Raw genomic sequence first — 18210 nt, 5'->3', positions numbered from 1 at the left:
CAGAGGACCCGGGTTTGATTCCCAGCACCTACAAGGCTACAAAAAGTAACTCCAGTTTACTCTGTTTACTGTGTCTTTTTCTGTACAATTTTTTAAATTTATTTATTATGTATACAATATTCTGTCTGCATGTATGCCTGCAGGCTAGAAGAGGGCACCAGACCTCATTACAGATGGTTGTGAGCCACCATGTGGTTGCTGGGAATTGAACTCAGGACCTTTGGAAGAGCAGGCAGTGCTCTTAACCGCTGAGCCATCTCTCCAGCCCCCCCTTTATTAGGTTTTTGATAGTGGGTTTAAGTCATCTCTAAAGTGACCTCTCACTAGAACAAAAATCACGGAATGCTAACAGTTGAACTTATAATCCTCACAGGAGGTCAGTGGGTTGCCAGTAGAAGGAAACAAAATGGAATAAATTAAGGTACTTTCAGGGTTTCTGTGTGTAACACTGGTTGCTCTAGAACTCGCTTTGTAGACCAGGCTGACCTCAAACTCACAGAGATCTGCCTGCCTCTGCCTCACGAGTGCTGGGGTTAAAGGTGTGTACCACCACGGCTGGCAGGCTAAGATTCTAAAGTTAATTCTGAAGGGCATACAGCTGGGGCAGCCCCAGTTCCACAGCTCCTGGAGATCCGGGCATTGAAACACCCACAGCCCTAGCTGCTTCACTGTATCTCTCTCCTCCCCAGCTTTCTGGCAGGCGCCAAGGTACCCTGTCCTGCAAGAGACAGGATACTTTTGCAACCTTGTTCTTAGGCAGGTTTTTCTTTTCCTTCCTTCCTCCCTTCCTCCCTCCCTCTTTCCTTCCCTCCCTCCTTCCTTTATTTTATCTTTCTTTCTTTCTTTTTTTTTTTTTTGACAAAGTCTCACTATGTAGCCTTGGCTGGCTTGAAACTCACTATGTAGATGAGGCTGACTATGTAGCTCTGACTATGTAGTCTCTGCCTCCCAGTGCTGAGATTATGGGTGTGTGCCACCACGCTGCATTGAGGCAGGCTTTCCAAAGCTCTCACGCGTAGCCCAGACTGGCCTTGAGCTCATGGTTCTCCTGCTGTGGGTGCCTGAATCCCAGGATCAGAGGTAAGAAATACCAAGCCTGGCTCAAGGAGCAGTCTTCTGGATGAGTGGGTAAACTGGCTTGTACTGTCTCGGGCAACTCTTAGTAGACTTGAGGAAGACTTTTTAAAAAGGCCACATGAGAATGAGAGGAAGCAAGATTCCAGCTCAGTTTCTCATTTCTTTTGGCTTTGCCCTGGTGGCTTCTCCTGAAACCCTGGTTTTGGCCTCTCCTTTATGATTGTCATTTTGTTTGTTTGTTTGTTTGTTCAGTTTCCTCTGGAAATACAAACCTCTTGGTCAGTGCCTTGACGACATCTCCTTATCACACCTCACTGTCCCTGGCCTGTGGTCTCGATGGTACCCTTCACGGATGGGCTTTTCTCTGGTCATTATCTCACCAAGTCTCTCTCTTCATCACGCTAAGTAGATTTGTGATTGGGTTTTAATGCTAGTTCTTTGCTTTTGATACATGGTTTCACTGTGTAGCCCTGGATGGCCTAACTCTGCAGACCCAACTAGCCTCGAACTCACAGAGAAGCGCCTGCCTCTGCTTCCTGCGTGCTGGAATTGAAGGCGTGCGCCACCACATCCAGCTTAATGCCAGAGCTTAAATCCGTATTAACAAGCGTTCAAAGAATCTTGCTGTGATACGAACACTGCTAGAGAAGCCTTTGGGGGCTTTAAATTGGGTGTACACTTCTGCAGTAGGAAATGTCCATAAAATTATAAGCCATACCTCACCTTTGCCAGGGATAGAGATCAGGGCGCTGGTGAGGGCGAGGCTTGTATCATCACCCAGAGTGATGTTCACACAGTACGTTCCAGACCCATTGAAGGCTCTTCTCACGGATAGCGGGCACAGCTCGTCCAGAGCCACGGAGCTGCAGACCCTGGTCTGGGCCACCTGGCAGGTGGGGTCAGAGACGACGGTACAAACTTCCGTGGGAGTGCTGTGACATGGGAGCAGGGTGAGCACATGAGGGAGGAAAGAGCAATGTCAGGGCTTGTGGGGGTGGGGGTGGGGGTGATGGTGAGGGGTTTTGCTGTTTTTGAAACAGGGTTTCACACTGTTGGCCTGGAACTCATGGTGATCCTCCTGCCTCAGTTTCTTAAGTTCTAGGATTATCGGCACAAGACACCGTGCTTGCCTCTGTCACGACAGCTTTAAACAGCAGCCTTTGCTTTTCTCCCCCGCTCCCTGCCTGCTTCTTTCTTTCTCTCTCTCTCTCTCTCTCTCTCTCTCTCTCTCTCTCTCTCTCTCTCTCTCTCTCTCCTTCTAAGACAGGGGCTCATGTAGCCAGGTTGGCCTTAGACTCACTATGTAGTTAAAGATAGTCTTAAACGTCTTCTCTTTTTTTTTTAGATTTTCAAAATAGGGTTTCTCTGTAGCTTTGAGGCCTGTTCCAGAACTAGCTCTTGTAGACCAGGGTGGCTTCAAACTCCCAGAGATCCGCCTGCCTCTGCCTCCCGAGTGCTGGGATTAAAAGCGTGCGCCACCACCGCTTGGCTCAGTCTTAAACTTCTGATTGTCTAGCCTCCACCTTTGGAGTACTGTGATTACAGGCACTACCCCATGTCCTGTTTCATGCGGTGATGGGGATCGAACCCAGCTTTGTGTATGCTAGGATGCGCTTTACCCTGTCCCCTCTTTGTTCTTTGTTTTGAGAGAAAGGCTCCCTATACAGCCCATGCTCTCCTGCCTTACTTAGCCTCTTGACTGCTGGGGTTACAGGCACGCACCCCCTCTCCTATCCCAGCTTGTCTGGGTTTTCTAACATGTAGGGTTTTGAATCAACTTCAAAGGGATGACTAGTAGCCGAGCCCTTTATTCAGGCTTGGGGTCCTCATGCGGCCTTTCCCCTGGCATGACACTGTACTTACGTCCCTTTGCAGGTCACAATGAAGTCCTTCAGGGAGTTGTCAGGCTGTGGCACGGGCATTGGGACATCTGCTATCTGGATGATGCTGACTTCTAGGATACCCTCTAGCGAAACAGCCACCGAAGAGAAATGTTAAAATACAGCAGAGACCAAAGGAAACCATTCTGCCACAGGCTCTTTTTCCTGGGCTGAAATCCCAGCTAAGTGAAGGAGTGAAGGGGCAAAGCCTTTGTTGGAGATGTGATCAGTGCCCTTCTGGAGAAACCTCAGGGAGCCCCCTTGTCCCTTCTGCTACGTGAGGACACAGCAAGGGGATGGTCTGCCATGAACCAGGAAATGCTCCTCACCAGACAGTGGAGCTGACATCCAGCCTTCAGAACAGCAAACAGTGAACCCCCAAACCTACCTACTACAGAAACTTAGATGCAGTAGGAGATGCCCCTTAACAAGAAGGAAAAGCAAACAGAAACAGCCTTCTTGCTGAACAGAAATCTAGCAAACATGGAGATTTAGCCCCCAGTGTTTTGCATTCATGTCCATGCAGGTTTTCATAGTCACATGGACCAGTTCTGCCCACTGAGACTCTTTCTCTAGAGCCTGGTCCATGTGAGAAAGTAGCATCCCCTTTCTGGGTGATGGGTTAGGAAAAGGTGACTTGGGCAGATGCTGACCCCGTGGATCACAGGTGGCTGACCCATCCTGTCCTCAGAGACAGTGTACAGCTACAACTTTTACACAATCCATGTTCTCAGAAACATGGATGCCCCAGCTGGCTGTGGTGCCCTCTGTTTTCTCTGCTGGGACCTCGGGGCAGTCCCTGAAGCATGCGGTACCTGAAGAGTGCAGGCCTCCCCTTACAAGTAGTAAAGAGAGACTTTGTAAAAGTCACACTGGAAGCAGAAGCAGTGAGCACTCCTTGCTGGCTTTCTTACCCCCACCCCCCATCCATTGAGATTTTTGGAGGCTCACATGGGATTCAAGCCCAGGTTTTTTAGCATTTGGGCGCCCAAGGGATAAATTTCTACCGGAAAGCATAAGGCAGGCAGGAGAACAAATGGAACATGCGAACTACAAGATGCTGCTTCCTGCCAGGCAGTGGTGGCGCACGCCTTTAAACCCAGCAATCGGGAGGCAGAGGCAGGCGGATCTCTGTGAATTCGAGGCCAGCCTGGTCTACAAGAGCTAGTTCCAGGACAGGCTCCAAAACTACAGAGAAATCCTGTCTTGAGAAACAAAACAAAACAAAAAACCAAACAAGATGCTGCTTCCTATGTTTGCATCACCTTGGACCAGACAGGTGACCCTGCTCCTTCCCCTCTACCCTTCTAGTGTTAACAATGTGAATGGGGTTGGCCTTGTAGACTGTGGCATCTTCTCCACAGGTCTTAAACCTTACCTACGATTGTGAGGGTGGCTCTGAAGTAACCGTATCTGTTTATCTGGCAGCTTTTGCTGGAAATGTCACTCAGCTCCATGGAGTTGTAACCTGTAAGCACTAGAAAGTTTGAGGAATAAAAGTTTAAAATAAGAATGTAGTGGAGGTAACATGATATAACAAAAATAAAGATACTTGTCCATCTGTTCTTTATTATTTTTGTTTTGGTGGGTTTTGGTGTTACTCTTTCTGCAGACAGGGACTCATGTAGCCCAGGCTGGTCTAAACTCACTATATAGCCCAGGCTGGCCTTAACTCCAGGTCGTATTCTTCCTACTGCCCATGTTCTAAGATTGTAAGTGTGAACTGTATACCTAAGGCACCATCTACTCCAAGCTCCATCTTCCCTTTAGAAGAAGCCAGGCGTGGTGGCACATGGCTCTAATCTCAGCACTCGAGATTGTAAATTCAAGGCCAGCCTGGTCTACATCCCAAGTTCCAGGACAGTCAGGACTAAGAACCAAAAACCAAAATTCAAGACCAAATCAAAACAAGCACTCTACAATTTTTTCAATTAAGGCAGAAACTTGAAGTAAATGTGTGTAGATTTCTATAGGTGTAGGCATTATGGCCATTTAATTCCATAAATGAACTGTGGGGAGGGGAGGGAGGAGAGTAAGCCCTGAGTGAGTGAAATCCTAAGTGAATGCGTGCTATTGGCATGGGTGTGGCCATATCAAGGACCCCAAGGGCTGAGCTCCGTGAGAAATGCAGAGCCTTCCTCAGGTGTCCAAGTGTGTGAGCAGTGTGTGCAGACAATGGCCACCGCAGCTTCCTCTCCCCAGCCTGAGTGTTGACAATGTGTGCAGGCAACAGCCGCCACAGCTTCCTTTCCTGAGCCTGAAGACTGTTCCCACGGAGCTGGACCATGCCCCTAGACCCGGCTGTGTGCAGTAACTCTGCCTCTCTCTTCACCTGAATATAATAAACATGCTAAGCTTCTGGGGTGCTGAGGCTTCTCCATCCGAGAGCCCAGACCACCAGACCCCGACTTTCTGTCTGAGTATGCGTCTGTCTGTCTTGTCTTCATTCCCTGGACATCTAGTCTGGTCAAGTCCCCAGCGGTGTAGCGAGGACCCAGGAGTAAACACCCTCTCCTGTTCAGGCGGAGATGGCGATGGGAACCGATTGCCCACACCAGGCAAGCAGTGTGCTGCCAAGCCACACCAAGTTCAAAGCACAACCCCAGATGTTTTTCAGAATAAGGAAGCAAATGAAAAGTGGAAACCCTGTTAAAGTGCACGGACAGGCCGCAGTAGAGAAGCCCCCTTCTCATCGGGAGGCAGCTGTCCTGGCCTTAACTCTAGCAGCCTGTCTGCTCATACACCATTTAGCTCATCCTTGCTGCCGTTCGCTCATCAGCAAAAGAGCTCTCTGACCTCCTGAATTTAAACCATTTAAAGCAAAGTGAGCTAAAGCAAGTGTTGCCTGCTTCTCTGCCAGGTGTGGTGTTCATGCCCGTGATGCCAGCACTCAGGAGGCCGAGGCAGAGGGATTGCTGTGAGTTTGAGACCAACTATATAGACTTAACCTATATAGTTAAGTTGGGTTACCATGAGAGACTTTGTCTTAAAGCAAACACCTGAATCTGCTGAGGTGTTGAAGAAGATGACTCCCATAAGTCATAAGTCACCCAGTAGATGCCTGGGAAGGATGGAGAGGTGTGATCTGAATCTAGTGGAGGAGGTATGTGGGGGTGCGGAGGGAGGGGGTGCTTGCAGTTTGAAAAGCTTCCTGTCAAAGTGCTCTTTGCATTCCTGTTGGCAAGTGAGCTGTCTCCAATGCTTTTGCCTGCTTTTGGGACCTGACTCCTCACACTGGGTTGCCTTGCACACCCTTAACACGAAGGGAGGTGCCTAGTCTCACTGCAACTTGTTTGGTGGATATCCATTGGGGACCTGCCTTTTTCTGGAGAGAAACAGATGAGTGGATGGGGGGAGGGGCTGGAAGGAGAGGAGGGAGGGGAAACTGCAGTTAGGATGTTAAAAAAAATGAGAGAAAGAAGATAAAGAAGAGGAGGAAGAAAGGGGGGAGGATGGGGGGAAGGAAAGAAGGAAGAGAGAAAGGGAGGGCCTGAGGAAGGAAGGGTGGGGGGAGAAAAGGGGCCTGTGTTAAGTTCATGACTTATAAGGAGGAAGCCTGCTGGGAGATCTCAATGGCTTCTCAGAGCCTTCTGAGGGTGACAGGCCCGTGGCTGTGGGCTCCTCAGAATCTTCCCATGACACGCTGGAAAATGCTGTTCCATGAAGCCCAGAGACATCCTGACACAGTTGGATTCTCACACAGGGGTTCATTAGCAGGACAGGCTTTCCCACTGGCCCCATGGAGTGACCACAGACCACAGGCTTTCCCGGTGGAGTCTAGAGCAGGAGGCTGGAGCAAGGCTTTGAAGAATACTAGTTCTTCCCCCGAGAGCTGTAGGACCCCTTCGTTTAAAGCTCAGGGTGAGCAGAATTTAGCTGTCAGTTTGAGCACAGAACCATGACTCTGTTGTATTTTACAGTAGAAAGCCTCTTTAGGAAGAAAACAGGGAAAGTCAGTGGGCCCGCCTTAGGTAGAATTCTGCGTATACAGATGCGTGTGGAGTTCTGCAGATGTCCATCTGTAAAGACAGATTTGTTCTTTAACAAATCGATCCTTTGATCCTTAAAGGGCAGGTGAGAAAAACTCAGTACTTAGTTCCCGCTCGCCCAGAGATTGATGGGAGAGGTGTTGGCTACAGTATGAAAACACATGAGACAATAGGGTGTGAGTAAGTGTGTGTGTGTGAGTGTGTCTGAGTGTGAGCATCTGTGTGTATGAGTGTGTGTGTGGAGTGTGTGCATGTCTGAGTGTGAGTGTGTGTGTTTGTGGAGTGTGCATGTGTTTGTGAGTGTCTGTGTGTGTATGAGTGTGTGTATGTTTGTGTCTGTGTGAGTGTATGAGTGTGTGTGTGTGTGGAGTGTGTGTATGTCTGAGTGTGAGTGTGTGTGTATGAGTGTGTGTGTTTGTGGAGTGTGCATGTGTTTGTGAGTGTCTGTGTGTGTATGAGTGTGTGTATGTTTGTGTCTGTGTGAGTGTATGAGTGTGTGTGTGTGTGGAGTGTGTGTATGTCTGAGTGTGAGTGTGTGTGTATGAGTGTGTGTGTTTGTGGAGTGTGCATGTGTTTGTGAGTGTCTCTGTGTGTATGAGTGTGTGTATGTTTGTGTCTGTGTGAGTGTATGAGTGTGTGTGTGTGGAGTGTGTGTATGTCTGAGTGTGAGTGTCTGTGTATGAGTGTGTGTATGTTGTGTCTGTGTGTGTGTATGAGTGTGTGTAAAGGCATGGTGATATTTAATGTAATACACATGACATTACACTGACCAGCATCTGTCTTACAAAGGCTGTTCTGTTGCTCAGATTTATTCACAAAAGCCTGGAAAATGAACAAGAGCAGCCAGAGAAAGAAAATCTTCTTTAATAGAAAAACTGGACAGGCACCCGCTCTCATGATTCAGTCAGCTGCCCAGTGCTCTCTTCAACTTGGCTATGATTTCCAGGGCTGGGTTGCACTTGGCTATTTATTCATTTCAGAGACAGGGCTTCAGGTTGCTGCCTGTTTATTTACTGCAGTGCTGGGAACGGAGCCCAGGCCTGCATGCTGCTTCCCAGCTACATTCCTAGAGTCCTTGACTTCTGGGTTCAGCTGAATTTTTCCTGAAGCTACTCGCCAAAACACAGGGCACACACTTCATTGCCAAACAATGAGGCTCACTAATGCAAGGGCCAGTGAGATGGCTCAGCGGGTAATGAAGGCTGTTGAGTGAACCTGATGAACTGAGTCTGACCCCTGGGTCCCATGCCTTACATCTGCACACACACACACACACACGCACACACACCCCACTACCACCACTGCCAATAATAATGATAATAATAATAATAGATAAGATTTTGTAAAAGAAATACAGATTCATTTATATGTTCTACATAGCTGGAAATGCTATCTAGGGAGAAAATTCTTTTCAAAGTCATGCTTAGCTCTCTGTCAGTGCCTACCTATAACCCCAGCCCTGGGCTGGGTGGAGACAACCAACCTAGCTGACAAGGCAAGCACAAACTCAGCAAGCTATCCTGCCTCAAAAGATAAGGTTCAAAGCCACGGTGGAAGACACCTGACATCAACCGCTGGCCTACACACACAGACTACTGTGGAGTGAGGTGACCCAGACATATATGTATACACCACATATACATGCACACATACATGCACACAGCACACCCATACAGACACACACACACACACACACACACACACACACACGGCTAAAATGTAAAAAGTCACGGTTAACTTCTGTAGTCACTTGGGGCCCTGTTTTTTAGCCCGCCCTGACCCCAGCTGCTTTAAAGCATCCTGAATTGATTATGGTTGAGTTAGCACCTTTGCATAAAAACAGGCCTCTTCCTTTCTAAGTAAAACTGAGCACGCAAGGGGTGCTGGCTTTCGACGTGAGGAAAACGAGAGCAGCAAATTAGAATACTTTTAAAATTGGCTTCAGAAATGCTTTTGATAACTGCCATGACATAGCTCCTGAGAAAAACAAGCTGGTTTATAAAAATGTGACTCTAAAAGCCAAAAGCAAGCGACCTAACCAGATTTTTAGACAGAAAGGCATCCGTAATTTATTTAGTTTTACAGCTGCTCTTTCGGTTTTTAAGGAAGATTATCTGCACTTGCAGATAAAGAAATTCTGGGGGCTGGAGAGATAGCTCAGTGGTTAAGAGCACTGGCTGTTCTTCCAGAGGTCCTGAGTTCAATTCCCAGCAATCACATGGTGGCTCACAACCATCTGTAATGAGATCTGGCGCCCTCTTCTGGCATGCGGGCATACATGGAGGCAGACTATTGCATACATAATAGATAAATAAAATCTTTAAAAAAAAGAAATTCTGGAGAGATGGCTCAGAGGTTAAGAGCACTGACTGCTCTTCCAGAGGTCCTGAGTTCAATTCCCAGCAATCACATGGTGGCTCACAGCTATCTGTAATGAGATCTGGTGCCCTCTTCTGGCTTTCAGGAGGCATCATGCAGGCAGAACACTGTATACATAATAAATATTGTGTTTAAAAAAAGAAATTGGCTCAGCTGGCAGAGGACTTGCCCGGCACTCGGTGTGGTGGTGCACACACACAATCCCAGTGGAGGCAGGAGAAGCAGCAGCTCTGGGCGGGCCAACACCCTTGATGATACATTGAGTTTGAAGTTAGCCTGGGATATGTGAGACACTGGGGAAGGGTGGGGAAGGAGGGGGGAAGACAGAAGGAGGGACAGAAGGAGAATAAGAAAGAAAGAAGGAAAGAAGTTTCTTGGAGGCATGCTAAGATGAAGCTGTCTGTCTGGGCATGCCCAGTGCGGCTCCATGTGTAACTGGACTGGGGAATCCCGGAGCCGCTCACCAGCAATCATGCAGGGTTAGCACATCCTGTGGATACCATGCTGCTACCCAGGCAGGTGGGATAGGTTTCTATGCAACAGTAACTGAAAACTGTTTGTGTTTATTTAGTGGAGAGAGGCAGATTGCAGAACAAAGCATCTGGCATGAACCCATTTACATAACATCCCAAATGACAAAGCCTACGTGTCCATGGAGAATGTTTGTAAACAAGTAGAAAATGGTCAGGACAGAAACACGGCAGCCACATCAGGGGGACTGGGGAAGAGAACACACAGGGACTTTCTTCTTATGCTAGGCTTCTTCGTGGTTTGTTAGAATCTTTACTAAGAAATGGGAATTAATTTTACAATTTAAAACATTCTAAGTTGGTCAGTGGTGGCACACGCCTTTAATCCCAGCACTTGGGAGGCAGAGGCAGGCGGATCTCTGTGAGTCTGAGGCCAGCCTGGTCTACAAGAGCTAGTTCCAGGACAGTCTCCAAAGCCACAGAGAAACCCTGTCTCGAAAAAACAACAAAACAAAACAAACAAACAAAAAACAAAAAAACCCAAAAAACCCAAAAAAACCACCACAACAAAAACCATTCTATAAAGGAATAAAATGGGCGCCGAAAACCTAACAGCAGCAGGGAAATCGCTACAAGTTTGAGGCCAGCCTCGCTCAAATATCAAGTCCAAGGCCAACGGGGCTACACAGTGTCTCAAGCTGACTGACTACGTTATTTAATAAACAACTGACAAAAACAACCACACGACCACCACCACCCTTCATTACCCAGAAAAATACTCACTTAAAGAGGGGCTAGGTGTTGGCGGTGTGGGTGAAGCTGATGAAGTTGGTGATGAAGTTGGTGGTGAAGATGGTGAAGCTGGTGAAGTTGGTGGTGAAGATGGTTGTGAGGATGGTGAAGTTGGAGGTGAAGTTGGTGAAGTTGGTGAAGTGGGAGGTGAAGGTGAAGGGCATGGCCCGGACACTGCAGCTTGCACGGTGAGGTTAAGATTGAAGGTTCCGTTGAGCACGTACGTGTGATTCAAACTGTGATTGTTGGAGACAAACAGGCCAGTGTTGTCCCCAAAGTTCCACTTGTAGGAAATGGCAGAGTCGTTGAGGAAGTGGCTGGGATCATGAATGAGGACATCGAACACAATGGGGAGGTCTCTGAGGAAGGTTCCCTCGGACGAGTTCCGGTTGTTCTTCTGGGACATGGTCACAAATACAGGGATCTGATCTAGAAGATGCACCAGGAGAAGGAAGAAAACACACTGTGTCTCGACTGTGAGGAGGGGGGCTACAATGATGTGTTCTGGCTGAAGAGTCAAATGGGACCTTCTCATGTGTAAACTTTAGAGTGTTCCTGCTAAAAAGCAGGTGGGGTACCACATAATTCAACATTTCGGCTCTGCTCGGAGCCGAGTCTTACCCTAGCCCAGACACTAGGTGTGAAAAGGAGCCCATGCCTTGTGCCCCACTGATGTGAGTTCACACCACGCACCTGTTATCACATACACGTCTTTCACCTGCGCGATGGGAATGTATGTCCGGCCGTGTCTTCGAAAGACAGTCACTTCCATGACCTGATGGCCAAGTGTCATATTGACTGTGTTTACAGAAACCCGTGCTGAACACCGACCCAGTTTTTGGAAATACTGACCTGTGGAAGACGGACATTTCCAGTTATTGGTGACATGCTGTGATCATTCGACAAAGCTATTTCTAAAAGGTTAAAGCCTGCCTTGAGAGGGCTGGAGAGATGGCTCAGTGGTTAAGAGCATGGACTGCTCTTCCAGAGGACCCAGGGTCAGTTCTCAGCACCCACATAGCAGCTTACAACTGTCTGTAACTCAAGTTCTAGGGGACCTGACACCCTTGAGCCAATGCACATAAAGTTAAATAAATTATTATTATTAAAAAGGCTGCCTTGAGGAGAGAACAGTTTGGAAGCTCCAGAAAAGGAGATGGTGCCTGGCTCTATGCAAAACCCGATGAAGCAACTCTACAGTTGCATGCAGGTAACTGCACACAGCTGGTTACAGTGAGAGAATTCTAGTGCGACAATATAGTTCCTAATTTATAGAAGAACACTTTATTAAGTTTCAATGAACATCATTTAATGTCAGGGTGAGGTATCTGGGAGAGCTTTAAATGGTTCTTTACTCACAAATCTACCATATTTTTATTATCATTTTAAAAGCAATTGATGTAAGTAGATGGGCATGGTTGTTTAGATTTTTCTGGGATATTGGAACTCCACTTTCTAGAAGTACTTGTACCTAAAACAAGCAAGACATGAGAGAGCAACTGTGGATCACGGATACAAAGGGAGTGTCTTCCATTTCCCTCTGCAGCCACTCATGAAACTCGTAGCTGCTGGCCACAGGGGTGCAGGTCAGTGAATGGCGAGCTTGGGGAGCTGACCAACAGGGCTATGATGGCATCAGGGAAAGCCAGCTTCATTTGTTGTTCAAATGGCATGCTCTGCTAATGCTGAAGGAAAAGGATGCTCTCAGCCAAAGGTCAAAACCTTTGGAAATCTAGGAGTTGCTCAGTTTGGAGCAGATCCCAAATATCAGCCTTGGTTGGTTGTGTGTGCGTTGCTGACCCTGTAACTCAGGGATCTTTGTACATGCTGGGTATGCATTCTACCACCGATCCATAGACTTGGCACTCTAGTGATAGACTGAGAATTCAACAGCCTTGTTTCTCTTAAAGTAACAGTTCGCTAATAATGCAGCAAAGTGAATGAACGCCTTTTGTGTTTTTGGAAACCAGAGAGTAGACTATGCCAGAGAAAAACAGTATCTAGATTGTTCTGGGCCCACACAGTGGTGTATTGTGCAGCCATTAAAACAATGTAAGGACATTTAAATAATACAGTCAAATGCTATGATAGCAAAATAAAAATGTGTATCCATTATGACCTTAAACAAGAATTGTCAAGATTGAAAACATCATTTAATAGCAGTAATTTCGGATGCTATCCGTAGATGATTCTTTTGTATTTTGTTTGTGCTCGTCTATGTTTTCAACCGTCCCATGCTTCTATAACTAAGTTCACTAATTCACTTAGAACATTAACAAATTAACAAATAAACAAGTGTACAACCATGTACTGTTCAAATAGATATTTTCATATACTATAGAAGACTATTCTGCTGCTGTGTAGAGAGCCAAAGTCACTTCCTTCTCCTTCTCACTTCATTCTGTGGTGTCCTACAGACTTGGCGAGGTTAGCCAGGACTTCATTTCCCTTCCCTGTCCTCTCCAGTAAGGAACCGACTGGGGATGGGGGCTACCCTCTCAGAAAATACAGAAAGACAATATTAAAGTGTGACAGGAGTGTAAAGAGCTAAGCGAGTTTGTAAAAGCCAAACCAAGTGTGTGAAAGACGTAGACGAAGCTCCACTTCTTCCATCCGTGGGGGCGAGGGAAGGGCTTCCCGTCGGGGAACGCCAGGTGCTGGCTCTGGCCGGTGCCGCCTTCCCAGTCACCACCCTCCGCGCCTGCTGTCCAGTTGTAGACCTACCGGTCAGGAGTGAACCCCAAATCTAATCGAGAGACAGACAGGGTTGAGTTAGTTTTCTGGCCTTTAAATGCCCAGTGCTCAACCCTCAAACACTTGCTTTCCCCAGAAGCCCTGTAGAAGCTGCTGCAGGGCTTTAAAGCACCCATGGCGTGCTGATGGCTCAGGCACTTTCCTGTGCATGTGCTGTATTCCAATAAAGTGTTATACCAATTATCAATACCAACTACCAATTACTATACTATAAACTTCCACTTGGGAGGCTGGAGAGATGGCTCAGTGGTTAAGAGCATCGCCTGCTCTTCCAAAGGTCCTGAGTTCAATTCCCAGCAACCACATGGTGGCTCACAACCATCTGTAAAGAGGTCTGGTGCCCTCTTCTGGCCTGCAGACATGCACACAAACAGAATATTGTATACATAAATATTTAAAAAAAAAACTTCCACTTGGAGATTTTACTTAAGCCACGTGTCTTCCTGTTGAGTCTCCGAATCCCGGTGCTATTCACACCAGACTACAGGGGACATCATCTTTTAGTGCACACTTTCCCTCACTCATTTGTCACCACAGCTAAGTCCTGGGTCACAGTCGACCCTGCAGAGCCACGCCTTCGCCCACCCCAGCACGCCATCCCGCATAGAACTCCCCTCCCACACAACAGCCTGGGGATCTGTCACCCTCTGCTGGCCTTGGAGGACACTAGCACACGCAAACACAGACACACAGCTACACAAAATAAAAAACATAAAAACAAATCCTTAAAAGAGAATCTGACTTTGCAGACACCAGGACTGCAAAATGGCATCGCTCATGCCTCTGAAAGAGAGGCTTTATGAGGGTTGAACCTGGAGAGCTGCCAAGATGGATACAGATGTGGAATTTCACCCCCGGCGGCACTGCAGGCGCTTTCCAGAGATGCTACATGGCATCACAAGTTCATCAACGTGCAGAACAGCAGCATGGTGGGGTTTAACATGGCGCTGGAAGCCTATGTGGTTTTCAGCTACTGCTTTTTTGTTGTTGTGGTGGTGGTGGTGGGGTGATTTCTTTGAGAAAGGGTTTCTCTGTGTAGCTCTGGATGTCCTGGCTATAGACCAGGCTGGCCTCGAACTCACAGAGGTCTGCCTGCCTCTGCCTCCCGAGTTCTGGGATTAAAGGTGTGCACCACACCCAGCAGCTACTGCCGTTCTTACAAGGAAGTTAAACATGAGCGATCAGGGCACGAGTGTCACGGAAGAGGGGTCAGTATGTCAGGCACCGCTGCCTGAGCAGAGCCTTTCCAAATGTGTGATATTACGTTCTGAGCAAGACCTGGTCACTGTCTTCCATCTAGGACATCCCCGAGTCTGTGTCCTGGAAGAGCTCCTTTAACCAGCTACTATTCCTTCTTATTCTTAAATGGTCCCGGTCCAGCCAGAGAAACCCCTTGAGCTGGTTCCTGGGTCCTTTAGCATAGCGTCACTGGTCTTTGTGTTCTTCCTGTTACAGTTACGATGCCTCCAGTCAGGCGTGACGGCGCACAGCTTTAAGATTAGCATTTAGGAGGCAGAGGCAGGCAGATCTTTGCGTTCAAGGCCAGCCTGGTCTACAAAGCAAGTTCCAGCACAACCGGGGCTACACAGAGAAAATCCGATCCCTGCTATGTAGTCCAGGCTGGCCTCAAACTCGAGATTCCCCTGTGTCAGCCTCCCAAGTGTGGGAATTACCAGCATGTGTTACCATCCTGGGCAGAATCAGCTTTTTCTTTTTTAAAAATAGGAAGTAGGGTATAGTAACACATACCCGTAATTACAACACTCTGGAGACTGAGGCAGGAGGATCATGAGTTTAAGGCTCGTTTGTGCTATATAGGAATATGAGAGAGAGAGAGAGAGAGAGAGAGAGAGAGAGAGAGAGAGAGAGAGAGAGAGAGAGAGAGGAGGGGGGAGTGGGAGAGAGAAAATATTAAATACTTACCACTAGATAAATAATTATACCCTGTGTATACAGAATTTAGTGTTTGCCTCAAAGGGAGATAAAAAAATTAATGATGGATGAACACATCAACAGATTCATAAAAGCCCCGGATGACACAGGCAGGGGCATCTTCGCCATTGGAGTAATCTCAGTGGTTATCTGAGTTCTCCAGAGTGAACCGACCTCGCGAGATAATGTTCCTTATCTCTTTAAGAGCAAAACAGAATCAGAGCATGCCCGTTAGCATCTGCACAGCAGATCATTTGTTTCAGAACATTAATCAACAGAAATAACCCCTTCAAGTGGAGCCCCGGGTGGTATTTCTTTTGTTTAAAATCAGGCGATAAAATGAGACTCTGAGCACAGACAGTGAGTTCACTGCTCAGTGGACGTGAGGGACAACCTGGGGGTCTCAAAGGAGGAAATAGACGTTTGGAGTTTTGAATGCATGTGTAGCCCTGGGGCTGGAACCCAGGGCCCTGATCGTTCCAGGCAAGTGCTAATTCACTGAGTTCCTCCCAACTCAATAGTAGAGCTTAAAGGGGGGTATTGGGAAGAGCTGGAACCAGAGAGGGGAACTGGAGGGGGACATGATCAAAGTCCATGACGTATATATAGGAAAAATATCTTGTACAAGAAAGTGACACCCCCCCACTCCACCACCCCCACCGCCCCACTCACTGCACAGGTACCAAGGAGCCATCAGTCTGCTAAGGAGGCTTGGCTAATACTAGCGTTATAAAAGAACCGGACAGTTCCACACATCCCTGCCATCTAGCTTGAAAGGAGGGTGGCAAGGGGTGGTGAGAGCACCTATGAGCGCTAGGATTATGGGTGGGGCTCCAGGAGAGCTGGCCTTCTTACCATTTCTGCAGTTCTTCTCATAAACGATGTTGCCATTGGCATCTTCCTTCTGGCATCTGGGGAACACCAGGTTCACCACAAACGTGATATTGGATCCCACCAGAGCTGGGGAGTCACTGGTCAGGACTGCTTGCACACGGCCTCCTAGGGTAACAAAGAAGGAAGCTCGTTCTCCCAGACGGCCTTTCACCAAATGTGTAAGTAATATCTGTGGATAAGGACCATGCGATCCATATGCCTCTTTACGGTGTGTTCAATTTATCTCCTGGACAGTAACTTTAGCTTTCACAATATTATAGAAAAATAAGTCAGAATAGTTCATGGATTTTATAATCATGGGAAAAAAAATCACTGAAGATAGAAGGGGCTGGAGATAGGACTCTGTGCTAAGAGCATTGGCTGCTTTTTCAGGGGACCCTGGTTCAACCCCAGCACCCACACCACAGCTCACAAGCTCCTGTAGCTCCAGTTCCAAGGGATCTGATGCCCTTTGATGGCTTCCTTGTGCACCAGGCACACATGTGGTGCACAGACACACACACAGACAGAACACCAATATTCACACACATAGCAAAAAAAAAAAGTCTGGCTTTTGGATTGAGGAGGCACATGTTGAAAGTTTGTAGACTTTAACCTTGAAACCAAATGACTGGAGACTCAGCCTGTGGCCTCTATGAAAGGATACACTTTCCGGGAAGTCACACTTCCGGATGATCAGGTCATGTCTCTGCTTTTCTGAGGTTGCCTAAGCCATGGTAGCCGCCAGTTTTGAAGCCAAATCTGCTTGCTCTCTAAAATATCCCAATAACCACAACCTTAGAAATGTCTGAAAGTCCAGGTGATTTGTGACTTAGAAAATGAAAATGGGGGTTGGAGGGATGGCTCAGTGGTTAAGAGCACTGGCTGTGCTTCCAGAGGTCGTGAGTTCAATACCCAGAACCCACATGGTGACTCACAACCATGTAATGAGATATGATTCCCTCTTCTGGCCTGCAGGCATACATGAAGGCAGAACACTGTATACATAATAAAAATAAAAAGAAAATAAAAATGGGCTGGGCCGTGGTGGCACACATCTTTAATCCCAGCACTTGGGAGGCAGAGACAGACAGATCTCTGTGAGTTCGAGGTCAGCCTGGTCTACAAAGTGAGTTCCAGGAGAGCTAGGACTGTTACACAGAGAAACCCTGTCTCAGGAAGAAAAAAAAATTGAAAACGCTGGGAGAAAGGGAAGCTTGCCAAATCCAGGGGCTGCTCATCTGCAGCTAGAGCGCTGTCGTTCAGGGCAATCTGAGGCCTTCTGTCCAAGGCTCTGGCTGAGGAGCTCAGCCATGGCTGTGGGGTGGAATTTCCGGCTTACCTTCCCAGGAGTTCTTCCATCTGCCATCTCCCCTCTTCCACACCGGGTACAGGTTTTCATTCCACTCCGCTTCATCAGAAGACCAGCCACGTAATTGGTTTTGCTCCCTCACGTGACCTGGAGACTGCTCGTGGCCCAGCACGTCACGGAATCCTAGGTTTGGGAAACAAAAGATCTTGTCTCTTCCATTTCTCATTTAGCGCTTCAGTGAGAACGGCCGATGAGGCTTCTCAGCTTAGGTCATTGGGAAGCGCATATATGATATAGCCAATAAATCAAGTAAACGAAGGTGCTTTAGAAACGGCAGCCTGGGCACAGTGGCTCACACTAATCCAGCCCGCAGGATGCAGTGAAGCTCTGCTGTGAAGCGGAGGCTAGCCTGGTGTACATCGTGATTTCTAGGCCAGCCATAACTGCATAATGAAACTCTGAGTCCAAAACCAGCCGGGTGAGGCTGGTGCACTGTCCCAGCAGGTGAGGTCACTGGCCACCAAGACTGACAACCCGTGTTCTCTTCCCTAGAACTCACGTGATAGAAGCAGCCAGTCAGAGACTTGTCCACTGACCTCTGCATGCCCCGCCCCAACACAAACAAACAAATAAATGTAAAAATAAAGTCAATCGATGGGACTGTTTGCAGAGGACTAAAGAAAGACATGTTATTTGGTTTTTGAGATTGCATCTCAACACCAGGATAGACCCTAGCTGTCCTGGAAATCACT

General features: G+C 47.6%; 1 protein-coding gene and 1 pseudogene across 1 annotated transcript in view; one reads left to right on the top strand and one right to left on the bottom strand.

Moving 5' to 3' along the window:
• The window catches only part of Gpnmb (glycoprotein nmb), a 29161-nt gene that overhangs the window by 3312 nt on the left and 7639 nt on the right, over positions 1 to 18210 (bottom strand). Inside the window, exons 2-9 of the mRNA XM_075955698.1 lie at positions 17489 to 17641; positions 16129 to 16272; positions 13160 to 13333; positions 11281 to 11439; positions 10579 to 11016; positions 4336 to 4434; positions 2941 to 3043; positions 1801 to 2009 (exon numbers count right to left, since the gene is read on the bottom strand). Coding sequence (XP_075811813.1) covers positions 1801 to 2009; positions 2941 to 3043; positions 4336 to 4434; positions 10579 to 11016; positions 11281 to 11380 — 949 coding nt within the window. The 5' untranslated portion in view covers positions 11381 to 11439; positions 13160 to 13333; positions 16129 to 16272; positions 17489 to 17641. The remainder of the gene's footprint in view (positions 1 to 1800; positions 2010 to 2940; positions 3044 to 4335; positions 4435 to 10578; positions 11017 to 11280; positions 11440 to 13159; positions 13334 to 16128; positions 16273 to 17488; positions 17642 to 18210) is intronic.
• Positions 14107 to 14850, top strand: LOC142839564 (ATP synthase F(0) complex subunit f, mitochondrial pseudogene; annotated as a pseudogene).

The sequence above is a fragment of the Microtus pennsylvanicus genome, chromosome 21 (assembly GCF_037038515.1).
Source record: "Microtus pennsylvanicus isolate mMicPen1 chromosome 21, mMicPen1.hap1, whole genome shotgun sequence".
NCBI classification, from domain to species: Eukaryota; Metazoa; Chordata; class Mammalia; order Rodentia; family Cricetidae; genus Microtus; species Microtus pennsylvanicus.
Note: the sequence above shows the minus strand (reverse complement) of the source record. Positions and strands in the feature narration are given on the sequence as shown.